The sequence below is a fragment of the Lepisma saccharinum genome, chromosome 9 (genome assembly GCF_977018435.1).
Source record: "Lepisma saccharinum chromosome 9, izLepSacc3.1, whole genome shotgun sequence".
Classification (NCBI taxonomy): Eukaryota; Metazoa; Arthropoda; class Insecta; order Zygentoma; family Lepismatidae; genus Lepisma; species Lepisma saccharinum.
Window position 1 is genome coordinate 52,871,728 of NC_139237.1, and position 25,722 is coordinate 52,897,449.

At 37.2% G+C, this 25,722-nt stretch overlaps 1 protein-coding gene across 1 annotated transcript; it reads left to right on the forward strand.

The window, feature by feature from the left end:
* Positions 1 to 304: 304 nt before the first annotated feature.
* Positions 305 to 25,352, forward strand: LOC145992052 (proliferation-associated protein 2G4). Its single transcript, XM_083128207.1, has 8 exons — positions 305 to 439; positions 1,518 to 1,646; positions 4,371 to 4,476; positions 7,788 to 7,950; positions 8,859 to 9,080; positions 13,092 to 13,317; positions 19,738 to 19,865; positions 24,973 to 25,352. Exons 1-8 carry the CDS (start codon positions 331 to 333, stop codon positions 25,120 to 25,122), a joined length of 1,233 nt encoding a protein of 410 aa, XP_082984333.1. The 5' UTR covers positions 305 to 330; the 3' UTR covers positions 25,123 to 25,352.
* Positions 25,353 to 25,722: the final 370 nt, after the last annotated feature.

Genomic DNA, 25,722 nt, shown 5'->3' on the forward strand with positions numbered 1-25,722 from the left:
ATCCGAAATACTGTTTATGTATTATTTGATGCAGCTGAGAATGTATTCTACTATTCTTCAGCAGTGACAGCGATTTGGGAGGCGTAGGGGCAGTTAAACCCACTTTTTAGCCCTGGTCTCATGCTCAGCCAAAAAAAAGTAAACTGTCCTTGGTCCACACCAGTTTTGGAACCCAATCGCCAATCAGACTAGTAATTTAAGTTGTGTCTCCTTCTGGGAGCTAATAATTTTATTTTTATGAATGAAGTGAAGTTTTGTACGGCATGGGACATATAGTAAGACCCGTTTCGCATGCCTTCCTTCCCGCTCGAGAATCACGTGACCTCAGCAATGAAGAGAAAACACGACGAAGCCATGGCTGACAAAGACGAGAATGAGAAGACAATTGCCGAAGATTCGGTTGTCACCAAGTATACAGTTGCTGGTGAAATTGTAAATCGTAAGTTAGTGATGATTAAATAACTACTAGTGTTAACGAAATAAACACTAGCGTAGGATATACAATAAAATCCATGTTTTTTAATATTATTTTCAAATGAAAAGATTGATCGCGTCCTGGCCATATGGTGTCCCACTGTTGCAAACAACGTGTTTGTCTACGATTATAAATTATATCCGATTTCGGAATGGTACTATATACGTACCACAATTGTAAATCACTTTCTTAGATGTAGTACACACCTGTTCTAGCACTAAAATGATGCTAGATAAGTGCTCAATCTAGTGAAATGTATAGCTAGCGATATTGTAGACGTTTGTGGTAGGTTGGTGTTGCTCATAAATGTAGCTTAATTTGGGGTGTAAGATTTATTTTATTGTGGAATTACTGCAACTCCATTGACAAATTGGGGATATGTTATGTAGGCATCTATTACATAGTTGACATCAGTCTTTAGGACAAAGAAGATGAATAACCATCGTTTCTGACTTACCAAAGTTAACACAAACGAAAAAAAAATTGAAAAAGACTAAGGAATGGTCGGCCCAAGCTCCGGTTGTATAATTCCGATTTCATCATGGTACACAGTCATTTTTTTCCTCATGGTTTGGCCTCTATTTGTGTCTGTTAAACGTCAGATTTTCTGCAATCACTCTCTGCGTGTTTCCGTATATATGTGATTCTTCTCTTGCAAGCAGTCATTCATTTACTGTCGTCTTGGTTAGGGACTGCTGCTGCTATCTAGGACACGTGTGGGGTGTGAAGGGGTTTCATAGGTTAGGTGAGTCAGGTTTAGGTCACTTAGTATTCAAATAACATCTCTAAATGCTTACATGGTTAGGTTAGATGGGCCAGGTATAGTGTTCTTAGTGTAACTAATTCCCCTAAATGCTTTTACCCCATGACTCCCCACTTTTGCTGCCCCTCCTGAGAAACTATCCTGAGGACAGCCTAGATACTTCCATTAATGTACATCCCTGTTCACATAAAGTGGCACATTTTATAAGGTTGGACAGTTGAAGCATGTGCCACTTTATCTGAACAGGAGTGTATTTTTATTATTCATCTATATTTACAGGAGTTCTGAAGCAGGTTATAGAAAAATGTGTTGCTGGGGCTTCATCACGTGAAATTTGTGAATATGGTGATGAACAAATTCTGGAAGGAACAAACGCCGTGTTTAAGAGGACAAAAGATCTTAAGAAAGGTATTGTTTTATATTTTGATACTAATTGGAAATGCAAAAACCCTGGTTAACCCACAGTTTTCATTTATTTTTGCAGTCGGTAAGTTATAACATATACTCTGAATGACATAAGCTATTTCACATAGCCCCTTCAATTGAAGTAGTTCCCTGAATTAGATGGAGATATTCACATAGCTAATAATAAGTAGTTGCAGTATACTTCATTTGGAAGTTATAAAACTTACACTGAGAACTAAGATGTGGAAATTGTGGGGAGACCAGAGGTTTGGTAGCTCAGTGGTAGGCCATTGATGCACATTGCCAAATGCAACAATGAATTTCACCCCCTACTGTGTATGTAGTATCACTGCCTATGTAGTGCTTATTGGATGTCAAGTTCTGTTTTGTTCCCAGTACTCATGTAATTACACAGTGCGGTGTATAAGCATTACCAGGCAAACTGTCCATTACTATTTTCAATCATTTTTCCCTTGCAGAAGGTTTTTTTGACATCTTATTGATGCATTATAGATGTTTGTCACCTGCTTCATGGCATTATTTCATTACTTGAGTCTCACATTGCGTAAAGCAAAGTGGCTGAACATGATGGATAATTTACTCAATGTTTGTGCATCCCACTCAACAGTAAAGCAGAAAATAATCTCCGTGATAACTTTTCATATCTACCATACATTTGCATCACAACAGAAGCAATGCAAACTGTTATTGCTGCACAAGTTGTCAAACCATGTATTGGCTACAATCAGTGCTACAAAGTATACATGGATCCTCTTTGTACAATACCAGACTTTTTATTTTCACTGCATTATTCATTTAATATTAACTATCCCAATAAAGCAACATGTTATGAAATTTTCCAACTATCTTTAGTTTTTCACCTTGGTCCCCTGAAAGTAAAACCAAGGTATCAATGCATATATAAATATACTGAATTATTATCTTGCATAGATCTTTTTGTACACTTCATGAATAATTAGTACGCAATTGGTATTGGCTCTGTCATCTTGTAATCAAGGGAGAGGTCAGACACATGCCATGCAACCAATCTGCACAGTGCACCTCAAGGCATTCTGTCTGGCTTCCTCTTGGTGATCAGTGTGAGTGTCAAATTGACTGATGTGTGGGTTTTTGTGTTTATTATTTTAAAATACCATAATTATAATATATTATTGGCAGTGATATTTTTTTGATGTTTTTACAAAACAAAATGTTTTTTCTCCATAATTTGAAATCTTTGAAACCTGCAGTCTTCTTTTCGTACCATCACAGACTTAGAAGCAAACCAATAATTTTGCAAAATAATAAATCCAGAAATAACACTTCTTACTACTATTTAAGGATGTGCCAAAGCCGATTACTGATTTATGAATATCAGCCGAAATTGATGTATTGTCATTAGCAAAAATCTGACATTTAAATCTATTACTGAAAATACTAGAGTTTGCCTTCTAAATAAGTTTTATATTTTAATTTTGTAAGATTTATTAAAAATTAGATTATGGATCTTCTTCACTGGAGTATTTGTGATAAAATTATTGCAAACTCTTATTCAGAGGATCAACCTACCTCAAAATCAGAAATAGAACAGTACATTGGTGAAACAACTATTCCACGTGACCAGGATCCCCTGTTGTATTGGAAATTAAAAAATGAGTATCCAAACTTGAAGCAAGTGGTGAGAAGATACTTGGGCATACTTGCTGCATCAGTATTCAGTAAAAGAGTATTCACTGTTGCTGGACAGATTTGCGATAAGAGTAGGTTCCTTCAAGTTGAGGTCTTCAAAAACTGAAGTTGGATCTGCTAGCATTAAATTTACTATTTTAAAACAAGAATTAATTTTGCATTTCAAAGAACTGCTTGTGTACTAATGTTAAATCTCTGAGAATATATATGTATGTATACATGTGCATATAATATGTACTAGATAAAAGCAAGGAGCGCCAAAAGGGCTAAATAAAAATCAAAGAAGGAGACGTCTCTTTCTTCCTACTCTGAAGATGCTACGAGTAAGCTAGCGAAAATTCAAATTTTTTCCACTCTCTGGTGAGTGTTTCCTTTCTCCTTCTTTGATTTTTAATATGTAATAGAAATGTACATAGTAAATTTGTTTTGTCATGCTGAAAATAACATTTCATTTCTGTTGAATAATGTTACGTATCAGAATCTGTTAAATATCTGCATCAGTAAATTTTCAGCTTCGTCACATCACTGCTACTATTCCTGTTTTTACTATTTTACCTCTCTTTTCTACCTCTTCGGTTATTTGCAACAATGATGAAATGAATGATATACAATAATACATCAGTGGAACTGCCTCGGTGGCCAAGGGGATTGAGTGGCCTTTGACACAGGAGTGTCCAGGTTCAAGTTCTGGCCTGGGCATGGCCGGGGGATACTAGAAATATGTAATACACTTATAAGAAACACCGTATTAATCTTATTTGGCAAATTCAGTTCTTACATCGGATCTATGGCCATGAATTTGGCAGGAATCACCACAAAAGACCACTGTTCAACATCATGTGGCTCCCATCCTTACATTTAGGGTGGGGGGGGGGGGAATAAAAATGGAAGCAAGTGAAAATTTATGAACAATTTGATTTTTCTCGTTTGTTTTTGTGATGTTCATGTTGGATAACATAAAATATATATATTGTGGAATTTAATTTGATAACATTTTATGTTGATCATTTTTTTAATGAAAAATGAAATTTCTTTCAGGTGTTGCTTTTCCTACATGCATTTCAGTGAACAACTGCATTTGCCACTTTTCTCCAATTGCAAGTGAGCCAGACTATGTTTTGAACGATGAGGATGTGGTCAAAATGTAAGTGCAAATTCTGTTCTGAAGAGAACAAGGTCAGAATTAGCATTGTAATGGAAATGTATTCAATATAGATAATATAAAAGTACAGCACAAAATATTAGAAAACATGCCATGTAATTTTAGTCAGGTTTATTAAGAAGTGGAATATATTTTGGATAATGTTAGTGTGTGTAACATGCTTCAAGAGGAAAGTCTTTAAAGTGTGGACATTTTCTTCTATCATACACTTATCTGCCATCGTACTCATGGTGTTTTACTGTATGAGCCTTGTACTGTTTTCTCCACTCTATGGTCCATTGTCTGCAGGAAGATTTGCCAACTGTAACACAAGTGCTTCCATCCTTGACAAAAGTGCTGGAGATGGCTCGTGCTGTGTGCTTTACTAGCCAGAAAGTGCCATTCCTTTTGAACATTTAATTACCATATTCCTAGCAGAGTGGAGGGGACTGACATGTAGGGAGCAGGTGTTTCAGATGGCAAGCTGAAAATGATTTCCCTGTAATGGTTTGAATAATTTATTGATATTACTTCTTAGGCCTATTGAAAGACTTGTGTAGCAGCACCAGTCACCATGTTTGCATGAAACACAACCTTTTTAGGGCCTCCCTGATGGCCTAGCGGTAACATCGTTTCCTTGTAATAAAGGTGTCCTGGGTTTGATGCCCACATAATTTGGATTCCACTTTAACCCTTTGCATCCCGAGCATCTGGATCGAGATCCTCTAGCATGCTCGTAGTTTTTACATTATAATGTCACTATTTTTGGTTGCATTTGCGATTTTCTTCTTTTACATTATTGTTATCACACATATTAAACAATTATGACTCTTGCACGTCTTGGTGTCGAACAAAAAGGCGGGAAAACGGTTGCCTTTTTTGTGCAACTTCCTCACAAAGGAAAATGAATTCTGACAAACAAAGACCAGATTTGTTAGCAGTTCTTTTCTTCCACCACTAGAAACTAGACGAGTGAAAAGTTTGCTTCTCGGTACCCAAGGTCACAAGGAATTTTCCCAGTTTCGCAAAAAAAGGGGGGGAGACGGGTTGAGGAAAACTGCGCTATTACAAAGGAAAGTTCGAAAGCAAGACAAAAGCAGGTCTTTGTTGCCAAGCACATGTTTTTCAAGTTGCTGCAATTGTTCTTCCACTTCCTCGACCACTCTGTTCTAAACGTGGGGCGAAACCCCCATTTTTTCTTCAAAATTTTTGGAATTTTCAGTTTCCTCCCCCCGTCCATCCATATATACGCCAAATTTTATATAGTCCAGATCTATGGTTCATTCCAAGTAAAACAATATATCATTTGTCTGTGTACGGCAATTAGCGTCCGATCTACAGTCATTTTAATAAAACTGCATTTTGCTGAAAATCTGCTCGGGCGGCAAGGGGGTTACATGCGAAAGAGGCTCGGGTGGCTAAAGGTTAAACTGTAGGTCCAGTCCCGATTAGCCTCTGTCCATAAAGATGAATTTATTCAAGTCAACTCAAACTTGCATAACCTTTGACAGAAAAGTTCCAGAATTGATGTAAGAAACTATATATTTAACACCAACTAATGGTCCTTGGTCATGTCAAAGTAGTCCCCTCCGCTATATACACACAGGTGCGAGTGTTTCTGGAGATCTCGGAAGCAAGTAGAGAAAGCTGCTTCTGCGATTCATATCAGCACATGTCACAGACTTTTGGAGTACTGGAATATCTTGATGTTGTTTCCCTTTCAGCTACATTTTGACATGGGGAAAACAAAGAAAACAGATCTTTCAAATATGGAGGGTGTAGAAGAGGCAGGGTACGTTGTCAGGCCAGATATTTTTGTGCAATTTTTCTGAAACTTTTTCCGTAAGGTGGCAGCATTGCTTCATACTACATTTTTCACTCACCTTGAAGTATGGACCGTATTAGTGTGACGTGACAGCAGGGGACAAGCTGGAGTTGTCTAAACAAATAGAAAAATGTTTTTTTACCCTATCCAAATCCATTGAGTTTCCCATTGCATAGGGACTGTGAAAAATTGTAAGTGCGTGTGGATAAATCACTGGTAGTCACAACATGAGTATGTTGTAACACCACAGAAAATCAAATCTTGCACAAAACCCTTGGTTTCAAAGTAGTGACATTTCCTACAGAACTATTCTTCTCCATTATAATAATTTTTGAAGCTTCTAGCAAACCTGAGTGTTTAAGGTTTGATATTTGTCGAGATATTGAGATTTTTTAAAAAGTTTATATCAATTTATTTATATCAGACAACTGTAATTGGACGTTAAAGCTGTTATTTGAACTTGAAACATTCTGAAATGTATCACAATCTGCCAGTCTTGACGTTACATTCCCAAGTCACCAGAGGAAATTAATGAACCCACCTAAATATTTTTAGCTAACAACGGGGTGGCTTTGGTCCCCCCTGGAAAATGAAGGTCCATCTAAAGAAGTATATATTTCTCACATAATTTCATTTCAGTCAGTAATTGATGGTAATTATTATAAGGTGTTGAATTAACAAGATAATTTCAGACTAAAGCAATGTTTTTTGAGGGAGCATCACTATTATGTGGAAAAATATGCCTCCTTTGTCTCCCTTGGAAAAAAAATACCTTGCTTGTCCCTCCCTGGAAAAAATCCTGAGGAGGTCCATGAATGAAACAATGTAATATGTATCAGTGGTATATTCCTACAACCATGCAAAGTTTTGTTGAAAATAAGCTGATACATGGTGGGGAAGCTAATAACAATGTACAAGAGTGGCAGTGTTGCCAGCTTCTGAAAAGATAATTGTAGTAAATCTCTTGTAAGCACGACAGATCATCATCTTTGAGGACAAGGGATGCCTGTCCCCAAATTTTGAAACAGAAACCAAAATAACGGAACACTTTAGAAAGTCTTAATTTTCGGAATATATTGAAAATTGTCTGTTTCCCCACTGTACCCCTAATTATCACATGTTGTGAATGTGTTCTTCTGTGAAATATATTAGCAATAAGGGGTGGTTGAAGAGTTATGCCCCGTTTTGTAAGATCTGTTCCATAATACTGTGAGGGAAAACACATCTTCAAATTGAGTTTTTTTGTTAATAGTAGTAACAATTGATATATTGTTTTGTAATTTGAATAAGTTATACCTTTATATGTATACAAGTGAAAAAAAATACAACTGAAATATCATGTAGTTTTTAGGAAATAACACATTATTTGCTGCAACATAATGCTGAGATATATCCCACCCATTCTCCAAAAGTTAATGCAGTATAATTATGTTGACATCTTAAAACAATGTCATTGCTCTCTTCATAAAATGAATTCCTTTACTTGCAGAGATTTGGGAGCTCATATCGATGGCTTTATTGCCGTAGTTGCCCACACAATAGTAATTGGAGCTTCCAAAGATAACAAAGTGAAGGGAAAGAAGGCAGATGTTGTGTTGGCTGCTCATTATGCATCACAGGCAGCTCTCCGTCTTCTAAAAGCTGGTAATGAGGTGAGTACTTTAATCAGCACTTTTGAGTTTGAGTACGAGAATTCCATTTTATTGAAAAGTAGTTACATTTGAACTTCCAGTGTCAACACTTTTTATGAGGATTGATTTTTTTTAAAGTGCAGGAGTTTCAAATATGACGTTTATAAAAGAAACTTCATCAAATTAAAACTGTTCGTTGCAGAAGGTTGATGTTTGATTTATCCTGAGTGCAAAGCACCTTTGCCAGATGAATATATTCATATACAATTTCAATTGTATTCTTCCGACTACGGTATTTCACCGCATAATCATCACACCCTGTTTTTTTCACTTCAAAAATTAGTTTATAACTTTTCATCATGTAATTGTTCCATCAGATAACGAAACCAATGATAGTAGTCCATAATCTACGGACACTAAAGATTTGAATTTTTTAAGTCCTTACTAATAAATTTTCGCAAGGAGAAAGATTTGCCACAGTTGTTCAGAACATGAGATGCATTTTTTTTTGTAAGTAATCGCTATACGAAACTACACATGTTAAAATGATGCCAATAACTTGACGTTTGAAGTGATCCATAATAAAAACAGAACAGCGGTTCCTTCAGAGATCGTTTTCAGTTGCTACTGGTTGACTATGGAAAACAGAAAGAGGAAATGTTACATGCTTGACCAGAAAGTAAAATTATATATATTTTTTTTTAAAAAAAAAAAAGCGTTGACCTAACTTTTATATTAATTAATTGACTATGTATATGTATTACGTACATCTTGTTCTTCAAAATAGATACAATTACAGTATTTTAATCTAATTCTGATTTGTAAGTAATTCTCAGTTATACATATTATTTTCTCTTCACTTTGACATATTTGTAACTCAGGTCCAACTGTACATCATTTGTTGCATTTGAAATTCCTTTTCTTTCCAGACATACGCAATTACCGATATAGTTCAGAAGGCAACTGAAGCTTTTAAGTGCAAGCCTATAGAAGGCATGCTTAGCCATCAGCTGAAACAATTCAAGATTGATGGCGAGAAGACAATAATTCAAAATCCTAATGAAGCCCAGAAGAAGGAGCATGAGAAGTTTGAATTTAATACACATGAAGTGTATGCAATGGATGTACTTGTCAGTACCGGTGAAGGTGTGGTAAGTATTTGATTTGCATTAGTGTTTCATATTGTGTTCTGAATTATGCTTAAAGATTTAGTCAAATAAATGCACTGAATTTATGCAAATATTCAATGTAATGTTCCGCTGTACATCTTTTTCAAGCTTCTTGTTGTTGAAAAGTTGAGCAAACCAAAGAATTTCGGCCATTAACTCTTTCTCTGACAACAAGGACCTTTAAATTATCATGTCAGGTATTTTACATTAAATTAACTTAAAATGCATGTAAATAAAATTTCTTAAGAGCAACAAACTTTGAAACTTTGATTTATATCATACACACTGTAAATATTAATCGAATATATGTAAGCATATTCCATAATTTTTTTAGTAATTGTAGTAGTTTTTCTTTGTGATTATCATGGAAACTTATTTTCCTGGTATCCTACAGTGTGTGAAAAAAGGGCTTAGTGGACCAATAATCTATTTCTGCGTACTTATCAATCAATGCCTATCATAAACAGATTCCTAAATATGTCCACATTTCATTTGTTGTAACATCTTGTATTTGCAATCTCTTGGAAATAATGATTGCGTACTCAAATATTGATGTGCATACTGATTTGTTTGTTTAGTAACGTGACATGAGATTTTTGTAAAAATAAAATTGCAAATGTTAAAATGAGTTATTTATGTCTGTGAAGTCAATTTTGATTCCAGAATGGCTTGTAAAAGGAATAATGGTTGATAGTGTTACTATTTGTCCATGTAGTGGGAAAATCCGGGAACGGGGGCAAGTTCACTACATCTTAGTCACTTTTATGGGATCCAATGTAAAATATTTCATCTTCCATGACATAAGTTCATGAATAAACACTTAATTTTCACTCTCTCAGAGATGCCATTCCATTATCTTGTCCTCTGGTGAACACATGCTAACATGAAAACATAAACAACAGCATGGGACACTCTCTTCTTGATACAGTGACTATGGGTCCAAGGTCAAGAACAGCATTCCATCACTATACAGCCATGATTTTGCAATCATATGTTCGGTTGCTATGAAGAGAGAGCACCCAAAACACGTCAGCGCATCAAAACACGCCCACGACAGGGAATTGATGGAATCTCATCTGCGTGGTAACATGCCGACACCAGGGAAAGTGTTAAGAAACCAAAAATGTAGTAGAAATTGAAATTCAGGTTTTTGAACTAACTATATTAAAGCTTGACTGGACCTTAGGCAGCCGTATGGGAATTTTTTTTAAAAGCTTTCCTCTTCATTCGAAACCGCAGGCATATTCCAAAATATGAAAAATTACATACACTTAGAATTCCTTATAGCATTGACGTGAATTTTCATGTACTCCCTCTGTCCCATAATTATTGTCCGGTATGTCAAAATGGTAACTTTTTATTTAGGTTCTTTTGGATCCTTGATTGGCCAATTTGTACTGATCCTTGAGTAATAATGTTGTATGACTCATTCCCGTGTTTAATTTTCTTCTTCTGTATACACCAATGCCACGGTTTGCATATCGGACAATTATTATGGGACAACAAACAAAAGTGTACCGGACAATAATTATGGGACAAAGGGAGTAGTTTGATTTCACTGTTATCTAGATATTCTTAAAAGTTTCGCGATTACGTAAGTCTACATAATAGCACGTGTGCGTATTACTCACTTGTGGTAAACTATATAATGTCTTTAAAGAAACAAACTAAAAGTGCTTACCAACATAGAACTACTCGCTAAACGTAAGTAAGCATTTTTAGTATTTTTTTTTAAAAAAATACATTATTTAGATTACATAAGTGTATTAAACTATTGATAATATCTGAAAACAAATTTTCTCGGGTTACCAGCCAGGTTAAATTGAAGTTAGCTTCCTCCAACTCCAAGCTGTCTCCAATTTAACCTGGCTGGTAACCTGGGAACACTTGTTCGAATCACGTCGCCCGGAAAGCTACAGCTCCTATATTGATAATATGTAGATGACTGTGAAAGCAAACTACTTGAAAATTCACATGCTCTAGATGGAATTCTAAGCGTATGTAATTTTTCATATTTTGGAATATCAAATAGGTTTTTTGAATGGAGAGGAAACTTTGAAAACATTCGCTCTTACGGCTGCCAAAGGTCCAGTTGAGCGTTAAGTACAATTCTCAACCAGTGCACACTGTCTACTTACAGGCAGTTTTTCTGACCTTATCTTCTCGTAACCAAACTATCTCATTCGTCCCTGATCCATTCTGACCAGGGCATTTAGTCCTTATTTTGTCACCTCTGGTCTTCCCTACTAAATTTCTTAACCTCTAATGTGTGGTAGCCTCTCGTGCCTGTACGGTTCTCCAGATGTGCATGTATTTCAGTATACTAAAACCACTTGTTTCCTAATTTAATAATTCTAATTGTTGTTTCCAATGATCAATCTTGATATGTATATATATATATATATATATAAATACGGAGAAACTAGTACTCACTTTTATCTGCGAAGCTGTTTTTTCTTTTTCGATTAATTTCAGTGGCCACTGCCACCATCCTCGTTGGAACTTGCTGTACTGTTGCTTGGCGTGTCTCTTTTGTTTGTAGTTCTCTGGCTGCTGCTAGGTGCGCTGTTGTTAACTGTGCGTCTGGGTCTGTGTCGTCTGGTATTTCCGGGCGATAACTGTTGTAGTAGGGGAATCCAAGTGTGGTGCGCTTGCCTGCTATCAATATTTAGCTTGTGCGTGAAGTGCATTATGGCATGCGTTTCCTTGATTTTGGTGTCTACAAGTGTGTGGGCAGTGTGTTTGACTTGAACCTTTTGAATTTTATGGCTATTGTATTTGATATTTTTAGCAAGACCAGTAGTGGGTTGGGCTTTTTTCGCATCTGCTAGGTGCTGTTGGATTCTTTCATTGACACATCTGATAGACCTGCTGATGTAATGTGCCTTGCATTCACACATTGCATCGTATACACCTGGGTTATCAAGGTGGGAGAGGAACCGTTTGTGTTTGTTCAGTTTATCAGCTATTTTGGAATTGGGTTTGTGCGCTACTTTAATGCCATATGGGAGAAGGACTTTGGATATGTGGTTGGAAGTGGTGGGATGGTAGGGGAAGGCAAACCATTTATATTGGCCGCTGGAGGTTGATTGTGGCTGGGTTGCTTGCGGATGGGTTGATTGTGGTTGGTTAGGGTGTCTGACGTGTATTTCCACTTTACTGCACCAAGTGGAAAGTTGTGCTTTAGTGTAGCCATGTTTCAGAGCTATTTCAGTGATGGTGGCTATCTCCTCTCGTAGATCCTCTGTTGCAGATCTTCTCTTTTACTGCACCAAAATACAGAACACGGCGTTTAACTCACACGCCGCAGTTTCCTAACTGTACAACGTTGCACTCCTGCCATTGGCTGGTCGCCACGCACACCCTCTGCGTGGCTCCGCCTGATATTGCTTCTAAAACCATGCATCGTATAAACATATCAAATACAATAGCCATAAAATTCAAAAGGTTCAAGTCAAACACACTGCCCACATGCTCGTAGACACCGAAATCAAGGAAACTCACACCATAATGCACTTCCTGCACGAGCTAAACATCGATAGCAGGCAAGCGCACCACACTTGGATTCCCCTACTACAACAGTTATCGCCCGGAAATAGCAGATGACACAGACCCAGATGACAGTTAACAACAGCGCACCTAGCAGTAGCCAGAGAACTACAAACACACCAAGCAACAGTACAGCAAGTTCCAACGAGGATGGTGGCAGTGGCTACTGAAATTAATCAAAAAAGAAAAAACAGCTTCGCGGATAAAAGTGAGTACTAGTTTCTCCATATTTATATACTACTGCATCTCTCTTTTCCCAATTATGAATATATATATATATATATATATATATATATATATATATATATATATATATATATATATATATATATATATATATATATATATATATATATATATATATATATACACACGAGTATTTTTTTTTTGTGCCATGGTTGTCAATTTTCCATTAATTCCTTTTCATTTTTTATTATTTTTCAGGGTAGGGAAATGGATACTAGGGTAACAATTTATAAGAAGACAGATGATACATACATGTTGAAATTAAAATCATCTCGAGCATTTTATGGTGAAGTTACTCGCAAGTATGGTACCATGCCATTTAATCTTAGAGTCTTTGATGATGTGAAAAGGGCAAAATTAGGTGTGGTAGAATGTGTCAATCATAGGTTGATAGAACCATTTCAGGTTCTTTTTGAAAGACCAGGTTTGTTAATTTTATTATATATAGTAATGATATAGTAATACATATCTGTTGTGAATATAGTTCTGTTAAATTTCATGCTGAGGAGATATAATTAAAGTAGTCAGTTTCAATTGAAAGCACAGACATGTTTACCATTTACTTCTTACATGAATGCACAATATTGTAACATAATTTGCTTGCCCGTCGATAGGTGAATTTTTTTCAAGTTACATGGTATTTTTGAAAACTTACGCAACAGTGAAATAGTTCACTGTATATCATGTAACTGTATTAGTTTCAGGTGTTCTTATTTGTGGAAAGGGGTGGGGTTAGAAGTGTAAAGGAAAACTTGCAAGGAAGGTGTCTTTACTGACTGATGCTCATGTATAAGTGGCCAACTATGTATGTAACAGATGACTGGATATGCTTCCATCCACTCATTTTTATTATTTTATAACTTCTGAGAAAGGTAGTGGATACTTATTGAACATTTGAGAGAAAAAGATTCAGATTATTTTGTTTTTTCCATAAATTCTTATAAGGAGGCAAAAAAAATATACAAACCAAACAATATAAAAAAATTAAGCAAGTGATTATTCATCCATTCAATAAGCAACATGCCTGAATTTTCACCTATATAGAACTATAAATTTCCCATGAGTGACACCATTTGCATAAAATCTATTTTTTGGAGGCCTTAACTCAGCTTACAGTGTGCCCATTTTTATATTGGTCAGCACTTGTAGTATTACATATCAGGCAGGGGTACCACATTGCACTTTTTGTTATGACAAAGTGTGTATTTTTCATTAATTTTGCACCAGTATTGTGTGAGAACATGTACAGTGAAATCTCGATTTTACGTTTTTCAGGGGACCGAGCTGGAAAAACTTAAAATGCAGGAAAATATCAAATAAAAAAAATTATGACATTTTGCTGTGTTGGGACCATCAAGATTGAATGTATAATGCAGGAAAATGTAAAATGGGGGTTCCACTGTATTCTGTGATTATATGACTGCTACTATTTTAATATTTTATTTATATCCCATGTGCAATTATGATTATTTAAAAATACAACTGACAGATTGAAATACAGTGGAACTTTGATTTTATGTTTTTTGGGGAACCCTGGTGAGAGAATTTAAAATTTGTTATTTGTGACGAAAACACGAGATGTTAAATAAAAAATTGAAATGTTAATTTTTCATGTTTCTGAAAGGTCTGGGGTTCATTTTCCCACCCTGTTTTGTCACGAAATAATGCGAAATGAACTGCAAAATCCAAAATAGACTCTTTTCCTCTTGGTGCCCAAGTATCTCGATCGTGATACTTTCCTGTAACCCCTGGGTGTCCAAGTATCTCGATCGAGCTACCTTGTTATGCTCGTAGTTCTTACATTATAATGGCGCTATTTTTGGCTGGAATTGCGATTTTCTTCTTTCATATTATTGGTAGCACATATATTAAACAATAATGACTCTTGCAAGTCTTGTCCTTCCATAAAATGGGTGTGGGAATGGCGGCTTCCTTTGAAACTGAGTCAGTGGCACATAGACATGTCTTTTGGGGGGTACAAGTCGTGTTGTATTGTTCATATAATAATAGGACAATTATTTTCTTGTTCCAGACATGCCAGCGATCATTTCCATGTGTATTTTGACAATGTTCTGTACTTTGTTGTCCAGGGGCGGAGGTAGGAAAGGGCATTTTTCTTCAGAAACTTTGGAATTTTCCGGTCCCTCCCCCCCTTCCCCCGCATCCATATTACACTCAATGTGCATAAATTGTAAGTAGTCCAAATGTATGGTTCATTCCGCATATAACTGTACTTGATTCATCCGTTAGGGCAATTAGCCTCCAATATACAGGCGTTTCAAGGTAACTGCAATCCGAGGCTTGAGTTAGTGGTGCACAGACATGTCATATGATAATAGTGCAATTTTTTTTCTTGTTACAAACATGCCTGCGATCATTTTCATGTGTATTTTGACAATGTCCTGTACTTTGTTGTCCAGGGGAAGGTGCATTTTTCTTCAGAAATTTGTAATTTTTCGGTTTCTCCCCTCCCCTGCATCCATATATACACGCAATATGCATAAATTTTATATAGTCCGATTTTATGGTTTATTCCATGTATAACTGTACTTGATTCGTCCATCTGGGGCAATTAGCTTTGGGCCTACAGTCGTTTCAAGGTAACTGCGCATTTTGCTGAATGGCTCAGTGGCGTACAGACACATTGTTTTGGGGGTACAAGTCGTATTGTATTGTTCATATCATAATAGTGCAATTATTTTCTTGTTTCTAACACTCCAGCGATTATTTCCATGTGTATTTTGACAATATCCTGTACTTTTTTTATCGGGTTGGGGCAAAACCCCCATTTTTTTCAAAAAAATTCTTGAATTTTCCCGTTCCTCCCCTCCCCTCCCTCCATATATAAGCCGAATGTGCATAAATTTTATATAGTCCGAATCTATGGTTCATTCCGCGTTAAACAATATATTATTCGTCTGTCTACGGCAATTAGGCTCCGATCTTCAGTCATTTTTATAAAACTCAGCATTTTGCTCAAAATTGGCCCTTGTACCCGGGGCTTACTTGGCTAATGAGGGTCGGGTACCAAAAGGTTAAACACAAAATTTGGAGTTCATTTACCAACACGACACTTTCTGAAGTCAGAATTATCACGGAAAATTGATTAATTCTGCTGTAAATATTTGAGAAGCAAAAATCGACCCCTTTATACAGGAATAAACTTAATATTCTGGTAATGACATAAATGTGCTATCAGATGGAATATGTTTATTTTGTGTAGTAAGTGCAGTTTTTAAAACAAATTTGGAATTATATTCACATTTTTAAAACCAAAATGTCATTTTATATACCACCTTTTCATCGCTATAACAACGAAATTTTATTTTATTTACCACTTTTGAACCCGAAATTGACTCTGTTTTTGTATCGAAATTTTGCACTTTACCAAAAATATGTGAATTTTGCTTGCAAATAATATGTTCTTGCAGTATAGATAGTATGTGGTCTTGACTTTTGGCTCAAGTTGTAGTGCTTCTAAGCCACAAGATAAGAATTTGGGTTTTGTTTAACAAATTCTAAATTGAACTTGGAATGCCTTGACTAGTGTAAAGGTGATCATCCCCTTGCCATCCAACATTAAGTGTCTGATCACCCCTTACCCAAGATTTCTAAAAATAGCAACAAATCGCCTGTTAATGTAGAGTAAATAGAGGCATCTGATGCTAAAATTTCACAAAGGTACATTTTGATTGCTGAGCATTTCTGAAAGTAAATCTGTTCGTTGCTTTCCTAGTTTCTCTTTTTGGTCCTCCTTCCTGTCCCAAGTTGAGTACCAACTTTATGGAGGAAAGGCTATTTCTGCCACCTCCAAAATTTCTCAAGAAGAACAGATTGCCATGCAATTATATAAAATATTGTCTGTCAATCTTGCCCACCACCCAGTTTATAGGAAGTGGACTTCCTTGTCATGACCGTTCCTTTGATCTTTCACCGTGGGACTTCTTCTGAAGAGATCAACTTTTTTTAATCTTTGTAAGAAGGGGATTTTATTGAAGCTATTTGTTTCATGATCTGTTTACACTAGCCAGTGTCTTGTGGCACTTAAGGCTGTTACTTTACAGCCATGCTTTGCATTCTTTAACAGGACTTAATGGGTGGCAGCTGAAAGTGGTCATTTCTGTTTCCCCGACCAGAGATATGGTTAATCTGCTATTTATTTTCACTGCACATCTTGATTACATGCCGCAAAATCAATTGTACCATAATTCCTTACCTGTAGTTTCCCCCCATCTCGTCTGATTTCCTACATTTTCGGTATTTTATCTTGGGGTTCTAGATAAATGTAAGGTTGAGGTTCCACTGTATTCTGAACAGCTTTAAGTTGTTACAGTGTTCACATAATGACGTGAAATTTACTGATACCAGTAGGTGATGTGTGCTGATCGAATATAAAATTATAAATGTTCCAATGTACAACGGTTGTTCAAGGTTGACAGACACTTTTATTTCTAGGAAAGAATTGGAAAGTCCTACAAGCACCAAACTACAGTGTGGCTCAAAAAGTCCCTTAACACTCCCAGTACAAGCCTACTGAAGCGTGTAACGTGGAAATGGTGATGACCAATCGTTGCCAGGTCAAGGGGGAACCACACTGACGCCACCCACATGTTCGGTAACCATCTTGAAACCAATGTGAAAATTTTAAATGGGTAGGAGTCTTGTGACACATCAATGTGGGCTAGAATTTCACCATGAAACCAACTGTGGCATTTCTTTGCACCTAACTTGAACGTTACCAAAACATTTATAACACATGCTCAATATGGCATTCGTGTTGCGCAACACATATGTAAATGTCTCTCCCATGACCTTACCACATTCTGCAGAACCTCAGGAGAGATTGCAGCACAGACATCCATTATGTGTGTGTGCAAATGGGCAACATCCCTGATTTTCGTAGCATACACCATGGCTTTCAGATGTCCCCTGAGGTAAAAGTCCAATGGTGTCAGGCCAGGTGCACGTGCTGGCCATTCCACAGCCCCTCAGCGACCAATCCAGTGGTGAGGGAATTGTTGATCCAGGTACTGACGGACCATCATCCCATAGTGTGGTGGGACACCATCTTGCAGGATAGCTCCCGTCCTCGGGCAGCTAGGATGGTAAGATCTCCTCCCATAGCAGAAGCAAGTAGCCCTCTGCGTTTAAGTTGCCCTCAATGAAAAATGGACCAACAAGTCTGGAACCTCAAGTACCACACCACACCACACCATTAGCTTCCCACTTCCCGTCACCTTGCTGGAATCTGTCCAATGTGGACCGCAAATTTTGCTTATTCACCTCCCCCGACACATAAAAATTGGCCTCATCACTGAACAGAATCTTGCTACTGAGGGTTGGGTCATGTTGCATTTGTCCTAGGGCCCACTCACAAAACTCCACACCTCTCCTGAGGTTCTGCAGTATGTGGTAAGGTCATGGGAGAGACATTTACACGTGTGTGTTGCGCAACAGGACTCCATATTGAGCATGTGTTATAACTTTTGTGGTACCGTTATCTCTGCAACAATTAAAGTTAGATGAACACAAATGTTACAGTTGGTTTCCTGGTGAAATTCTTGCCCACATTGATGTGTCGCACGACCCCCTTCCCATTTAAAATTTTCACATTGGTTTCAAGATGGCTGCCGACCGTGTGGGTGGCGGACTTCAAGATGGCCACCGAACGTGCGGGTGGCGTCAAGTGGTTCTCCCTTGGCCTGGCAACGATTGGTTGTCACCATTTCCATGTTGGGTGCTGCAGTGGCCTTGTACCGGGCATCTTAAGGGACTTATTGAGCCACCCTGTATACCAGTTTTTCAAAGGATTCTCCTCGAGGATATAGGCATCGCTGCCATCATTGTGTCAGTTCCCTGAGTCCTTTGGTGTAGAAGGAGGTTGACTGCTGTCGTAGCCACTGCAGGACATTTTTTGTCAGTGCTTCATCTGTCTTCAATTTCTTCCCTCATATATGCTCTTTAAGAGGTTCAAACAAATCTGATAATCAATGAGGGCTAAGTCTGGAGTGTAAAACATGGAGCAAGACCCTTTTGGAGAATTGTTGCTGTCAAATTGACCATGTGGGGCCGTGCATTGTCATGGTGAAGAATGACATTTGCAGACAACATCCCTGTTTTTTCTTGTGAATGGCATTACGTATGGCACCCTTCATCAATGTGCATACTGAGCATTAATCATGACCTTTTCCCAAGAAAAATCCACATAAAGAACACCTTACCTGTCCCAGTCGGACAAATGTGTCTATGTGATTCATTAGTTAGCAACTAGTGTTCTTTGGGAAAGTGTTGACATCATTTCTACACTCTTGTCCGTGACGACATTTGTTCCCCATATTGTGCTCGCAATCTTCTCAAAATTTCATCTGTCTTCAGATTCTCTTTCACAAGGAATTTGATCATACACAGCTGCTCCACAACTACAAACACACTACTTTCTGCCATTGCTGCTAGCACTACAGTACACATGCCAACTACATCGGAGTAAACATGCAATACTCACGAAGGATGAAGGTACATCCTCTGGCAGTTTCATTGTTCTCCAGTTATTTACCACATTTTTATTCACAAATGTCTTGCGAACGTTGAATGACCCTTGTATGTTACAAGTTGACTGCAATAGGTTTTGACTTAGAAGAGAAACTGTTTAGTTATACATTCACTTACAAAACATGATGTATGAATTATACTTTTAGATTCATTAAAAATATTAACAAACTTGCAAGAAGGAAGAAAGGTTAGGGGATTGATATTGGTAGGTGTGGTTATCAGCAGAGTCCTAGTTTTAACGTGATACTTATTTAAGAAATGTATTATATTGAAATGTGCTGCTTTGTATTTTCAGGTCAATTTGTTGCTCATTTCAAGTACACCGTACTATTGATGCCAAATGGACCTCATAGAATCACTGGCTTGCCATTTGAAATGGAACTCTATGACTCTGAATTTAGTGTTAGCGATCCAGAATTAAAGGTATTTGCATAGATATATTTTATGTGCATAGCATTTTCTCAAGTACTTTATAAATTTGTAGCATACAGTACATGAAAGCTTTTTAGTTTTAGTAATATGTTTATAAAAATGCAGGGTGTCTAGCCTAGAGGTATACAAAAATATACACACATTATTTAGCATCTGTAAAGTTTATTAATTTTCTTGTCATGGAAGTTTTTATTCACGCTGAGGACACCATTTGTGGCTCAACAGATATCCAAACGATAGTCAAGCTCATGCCAAGTGTTGACAAGCATTTGAGGCATTATTAAATCAATCACTTCAACGTAAAATATGTCGTCTCAAATCGCCCAAATCATGAACTTTCCTCTTGGGCACATGTTTAATGAAGCCTATGCAAAAAAGTCTAATGGTGTCAAATGTGGGAATATCGGAGGCCAGGCAGTTGTGCCCACTCTTCCGATCCAACGTTCAGGAAACGTTTTATTCAGAAAAGTGTGCATGATTGACTCGACAGCACTATTGATCGTACAAATGGCGGACTACTGAAATCTTGGATCGATGGTCTATCGAAAGTTTTTTATGATTTTAGCCTTTCAGATTGTAACATACTTGCTATTATTTTTTACAAATGAACAAAAAAGACAGAACTGAAATATCGTGTAGTTTTGAAGAAAGAGCACGTTATTCCTGCATGTGGATTTGGTAAACATATTTACCACTTTTTTGTGGAATATGTGTTCTGGTAAACATAGCTACCACTTGTTGGCTATAGGTTAAAAAGCAACTTGTAATGAAATACAGCACATGAATATTAAGCCTCCTGAACAGGAAAACTAACATTTTTCCTGAAATCTTTTACCATAGATGGTAACCAAAATGTTAAATTCCATTTGATACATTGGTATCAGCTTACCCCTAGATTTTAGGTATTAATATCATCACACCCCTGTGACAGAGTGGTTAGCACTTCACGCTACGATTCCAGGGTCCCAGGTTCGAAACCTGGCCTGGGCATGGATGTTTGTGAATGTCCATTCATCAATTTAATCATATCATCACTCATCCCCATGGCAAATTAGCCAAAAGTGGCATAAAAAAGCAAAGTTAAAGAAAGCAAATGAGTCAACCAGAAGAAAAGTAAGCCACTAATTTGCTATATCTTTAGTTATTCTTACTATTGTTATGCACAAAAACGTGCAATATTTACAGTTGAACCTGAGTTACACGTATGTCAAGAGAAAATAATATGTATGACTGAGAATTACTTACAAATCAGATTTAGATACCATGTCATATCATCATTAAAATACTGTAATTGTATCTCTTAGGAACAAGACACACATAATACTGGTTATTTCTGTCATAAAGTAGTAAATTAACGAATCTAAAAGTTTGATTCTTAAATTTTGAAGTTTTATGTTGATTAGCATCCACTTTCAGCATAAATTTTACTTTCTTGTCAAGCTTATAACTTTTCCTCTTTCTGTTCTCGATGACCGATCACTAAAGGAACTACTGTTCTGTTTTTATTATGGAACACAGCAAGTGTCATAAAAATATATTAAAAACTTACGTTTTTGCGAGTATGTATGCTGCTTCCACGATGTTTCGGGACACAACTGCTCCCTTCTTCAGGCTGTTCACTTTTGGTTATACACAATTCATAACCGCGTCGACCTCTTTTTATGTATGGGATATGGGATTGGTTAAGTGTGTGTGGATAAAAACATTAAAAATATAACATTCCTAACTGGTGCACGTCATATTATCACGCTGTTTTCCTGATTAAAAATTGCTCCTTGAAACGTTGAAACTTTAAAACTAAATAGCCACAGCCCGCGTGTGCTGCAATTGCAATACTCCAAGGTTGCCTCGTAGAGCGTGGGGTCGGGTGTCTCCCTTCTCCTTCCCCTCTATTTCCCCTCCAGTTTTTCCCCCTACACCCCCTCCTTTTCCAGTTCACGTGAAGTCAAGTGAGAATTCCTCTTCTATTCCGGGGTTACGTTAAAACCTATTTTTATGTATTCCTTCCCATCCCACTTCTTGAACATCTTCCCTCACATCTTGTCAATATTCCCATCGTCTCTGTTTAATTTATTCTCCCTTCCCTTACATATATACAACCCTTCATATACATTCCTTCTTATAGGTTTTTCCTCTTCCCTAAGCACTTTCCGTTTGGCGAGGATATGTTCGGAGAGCCCTGTCTTCTGAACCCCCTCCCTTATATCTTTGTCATGCTCTCCCCATCGAACATTCATGCTTCTTCCTGTTTGACCCACATGTTCTTTGCCGCATTGGCAAACTATTCCATATACCCCTTTCATCCCTCCCTCATTTATTTCTTCCTCTTTTCCATCTTTCTTATACCCGGTGAAATGCTTTTCTAAAGTTTTTGGAGCTCGCATCCCACACTTTACACCATACCCTCTTACAAGTCTTTCAATTTTTTACGATATTCCGGGAAAGTATGGAATGCCTATATATTTATATTCCCCCTCCACGTCTCTAACTTCTTCTTTTCCTTGTTTGTCTTTCTTCCTTTTATTCCTTTCTAATTCCTTCCCGTATGTGACCTTAGCTTTACCCAAATTCCCCTTTAACTCCTCTTCTCTGTGTTCCTCTTTCCTATTTTCATTACCCATTCGATCTCTTTACGCAAATCTGCTTGGTTGTTACATAATCTGTGAGCCTGCGAGAAGAAGTTTTGAAATACGTTATTCTTTGTTCTGTTGGCATGGGCCGATTCTTTGTTGATGTATAGATCTCCCGATAATGCCTTATGATGAACCCCTGTATGAATTTTCTTTCCCTCTAAACGAATTGCCAGGTCTAAGAAACTAATCTTACGGTCTGTGACGTCTTGTTCCAATTCGATCTTGTTCTTGGCAATCCGTCACAACCCATTCTTTTTTTATTATTTTTGGAAGTACGTGCGTTCCCTTGGATATCTCCCTGTAATAAAAAAAAACAACACCCCCCAAAAATACATACATATATATATATCTATCTATCTTTAGTTTCTCTATCTCGGGTGGTTCGCGTGCTGTTAGGAAGAAAACCAAGGATCAGACAAATCAAAATGGGCAAAGGTCAAACTTATAATCCCAGTTTTTTAAGGTATTAAATAGTGCGTCGCGCCAATTCCTTCTCGCATATACCGCCAGCTGGTCCGAAATTTTTGTAGCGGGCTTGTCTAGTCCCACTCCCGATGAACTAACGTGTATATGACGGAAAACATACAACTGCTTTTTTTTCTTTTTTGGTCCCTCCCAAAAAAATACATGCTACCCAAGAAATTATACAGGGGAAGGTGAACTTATCCTAAACGGCGCCCAGCACCCAGCTTCATTACCTGAACAGTAAGATTGGGTATTTTCTCAATATACTTTTGATTTCTTACAACAACAACAGTAACAACGTGTTCTCTATAAATAAGTCGCTTCACACAAGAATCTGTTAACAATTACCCCCCTTGACAGATTTCACAAAAATATTTACAATGACGATCAACGTCGACCATTCTTTTTATTTACATTTTTTTTTTTTTGGTTCCACTATCTCTTACAACACTTATGCTTACAAAAACTATGTCCATATTCATTCCTTCTCTTAACTACTCTCATATTTTGCAGGAATTAGCCCCGGCAATGGGAAATTATTTGCCACTGAAGTCACGATGTATTCTAGACTTTTAAGTAAAAAGGGGGGAAAAGGGAGGTGAAAGATTCAAGATTTATCAATTAAAGTAACACGGTAAACTAAACCCTTTTGGTAAAATACTTAACTCCATGTCCGTAAGGTTCCACGTTCTTGTCGACGTCCCAGGTGTACGGGAAGATAAAGTCTGAGTCACACCCACGTTGGTTCAGGCGGCTATCATGTCGTGGAGCACCGTTGCTGGAGTTGATGTTATCGCGGTCGCAGCTGGGAGAGAACACTGGCTCGCCCAACAAGGAAAACGTCTGCCCCGAGAAACTTGCTAGGTGGCAGTCTCGTCGATCCCATGCGAGTTTTTGGGAAACAAACGAAGTTTCTCAGCGAACTAACAATCCTAAGCATCGTGTCTAATTCCTCTTATACAGGGTGGGCCGAAGAATGTGGCAAAACGGGATAAACAAGTCCCGATTCACCACAGGTGATCCACCTCCTCTTTAGTAAATTTTATTCTTTCCTCTTGCTCCCCTAAGGTTACGAATAGTTTCTCTACTTCCTCCTCCTCACCAATAACAAGGATATCGTCTACGTATCTGCCATAAAACTTAATTCCCCTGTTTATGAGGCGAAGTGCTGTCTTTTCGATAAAATGCATAAATATACTTGAGACGATTCCTGAGACTGGGTTCCCCATTGCTAGCCCTTCTTTTTGAATGTACATCTTCCCGTTTCCCCAAAAATAGTTAAACCCCGTACACATGTTAAACCATCTAACATATTCCCATGCCTCGACGACATATATACCCCTACTCATCAACCATCTTTGCAATGTGTCAGCAGCTTTTTCTCTAGGAACACTGGGGTATATATTTATGACGTCAAAGCTCACCACGCGATCAGAGTTATTAATTTCTAGTTTTTCGATCTCTTCATTGACATCCATGGAGTTCCTAATACTAAATTCTGTTTTTTCCCCCACTCTTTTAATTCTTTTAACTAGGGTTTTGGCAAGCCCGTAAGTGTCAGCTATCGCCACCTTTTTATTGTGTGCACTTTTATATCTTGATTACATACCAAAGAAAATGCATCTCATGTTCTGAACAACTGCGGCAAATTTTTCTCCTCTGATTTCATGTCATCTCTCCTTGCCTTCTCTGTGATACCGCCATGCCGCACTTGTCTTTCTGACCGACCACCACCATGCCTGCTTATCCTGTTTCATATTTGAAACTCGTCTTGTGTTTCTGTAACGACAAGAAATGTATACTTCTGTCACATTTGGTTACGAAGAAATCAACTGTATTTTATGAAAATTAGTACGTATAACACTGAATTACATATGAATAAGGTTTAATTAATGTTTTTAAATTATATTTTGCCAGAACCTTTACGTATGAAACAGAATTACTCTGAACTGAGTTATGTATGAAGCACACTCAACTGTATTTTCTTGCACATTTTTCAGCTCTTGTTGAACACAGCAGCTGTTCCCAAAGCTGCAAAGAAAAAGAAGAAGAAGGATTCTGAGAAGTCTGTGCCTAATGAGTCTGCAGCAACTGAAGTTAAAGAATCAAATGAGGTTAAGGAAGTAAATGAAATTAAGGAAGCAAATTAATGGGTATGAGATGTCTTCAGCGAGGGGAAAATACACATCCTCATGGCTTGGGAGGACCGCATACCATTTTGGAGGAAATGAGGCTGGTGCACAAGGAATTAAGTAACACTGTTTGTTTCTATTTTTTTTTTTTTGTAATTTTATTTGTCAGATTTTACTTAATTGTGATTTGGACGTAATGGAAAGTATTTTGACAGGCTGCAGCAATAAATATGATTTTTTTCTGTCAACACATCTGATAACTGTGGTATTCTCTTTTCATTTTTTTTTTTTTTTTTTGAAGAAAGTGGATAACATGAAATAAAAACTGTTATCTATGTAAGCACTGTTTGCCTTTGATATCTTGTATGGGAGATCTTGCAAAACATCGGAAGAAATTTTTCGTGAGGGGAAAATGTTAAAAAAAAGTGTCTTATTTTCTTAATTTTTCTTTTGATTTTAAAAATACATTAGATTGAACTTTCTCTACAGAGGCCCAAAGGACAATGGATTTTGATCTTTTTTTTGTAAGGATAATGGAATGATGTAAGATATTCGATCTGTTCGGTGTGATCTAGTGGAGTGGGAGGTAAAAAGTGATGCCTATTATTGAGTAGCTCG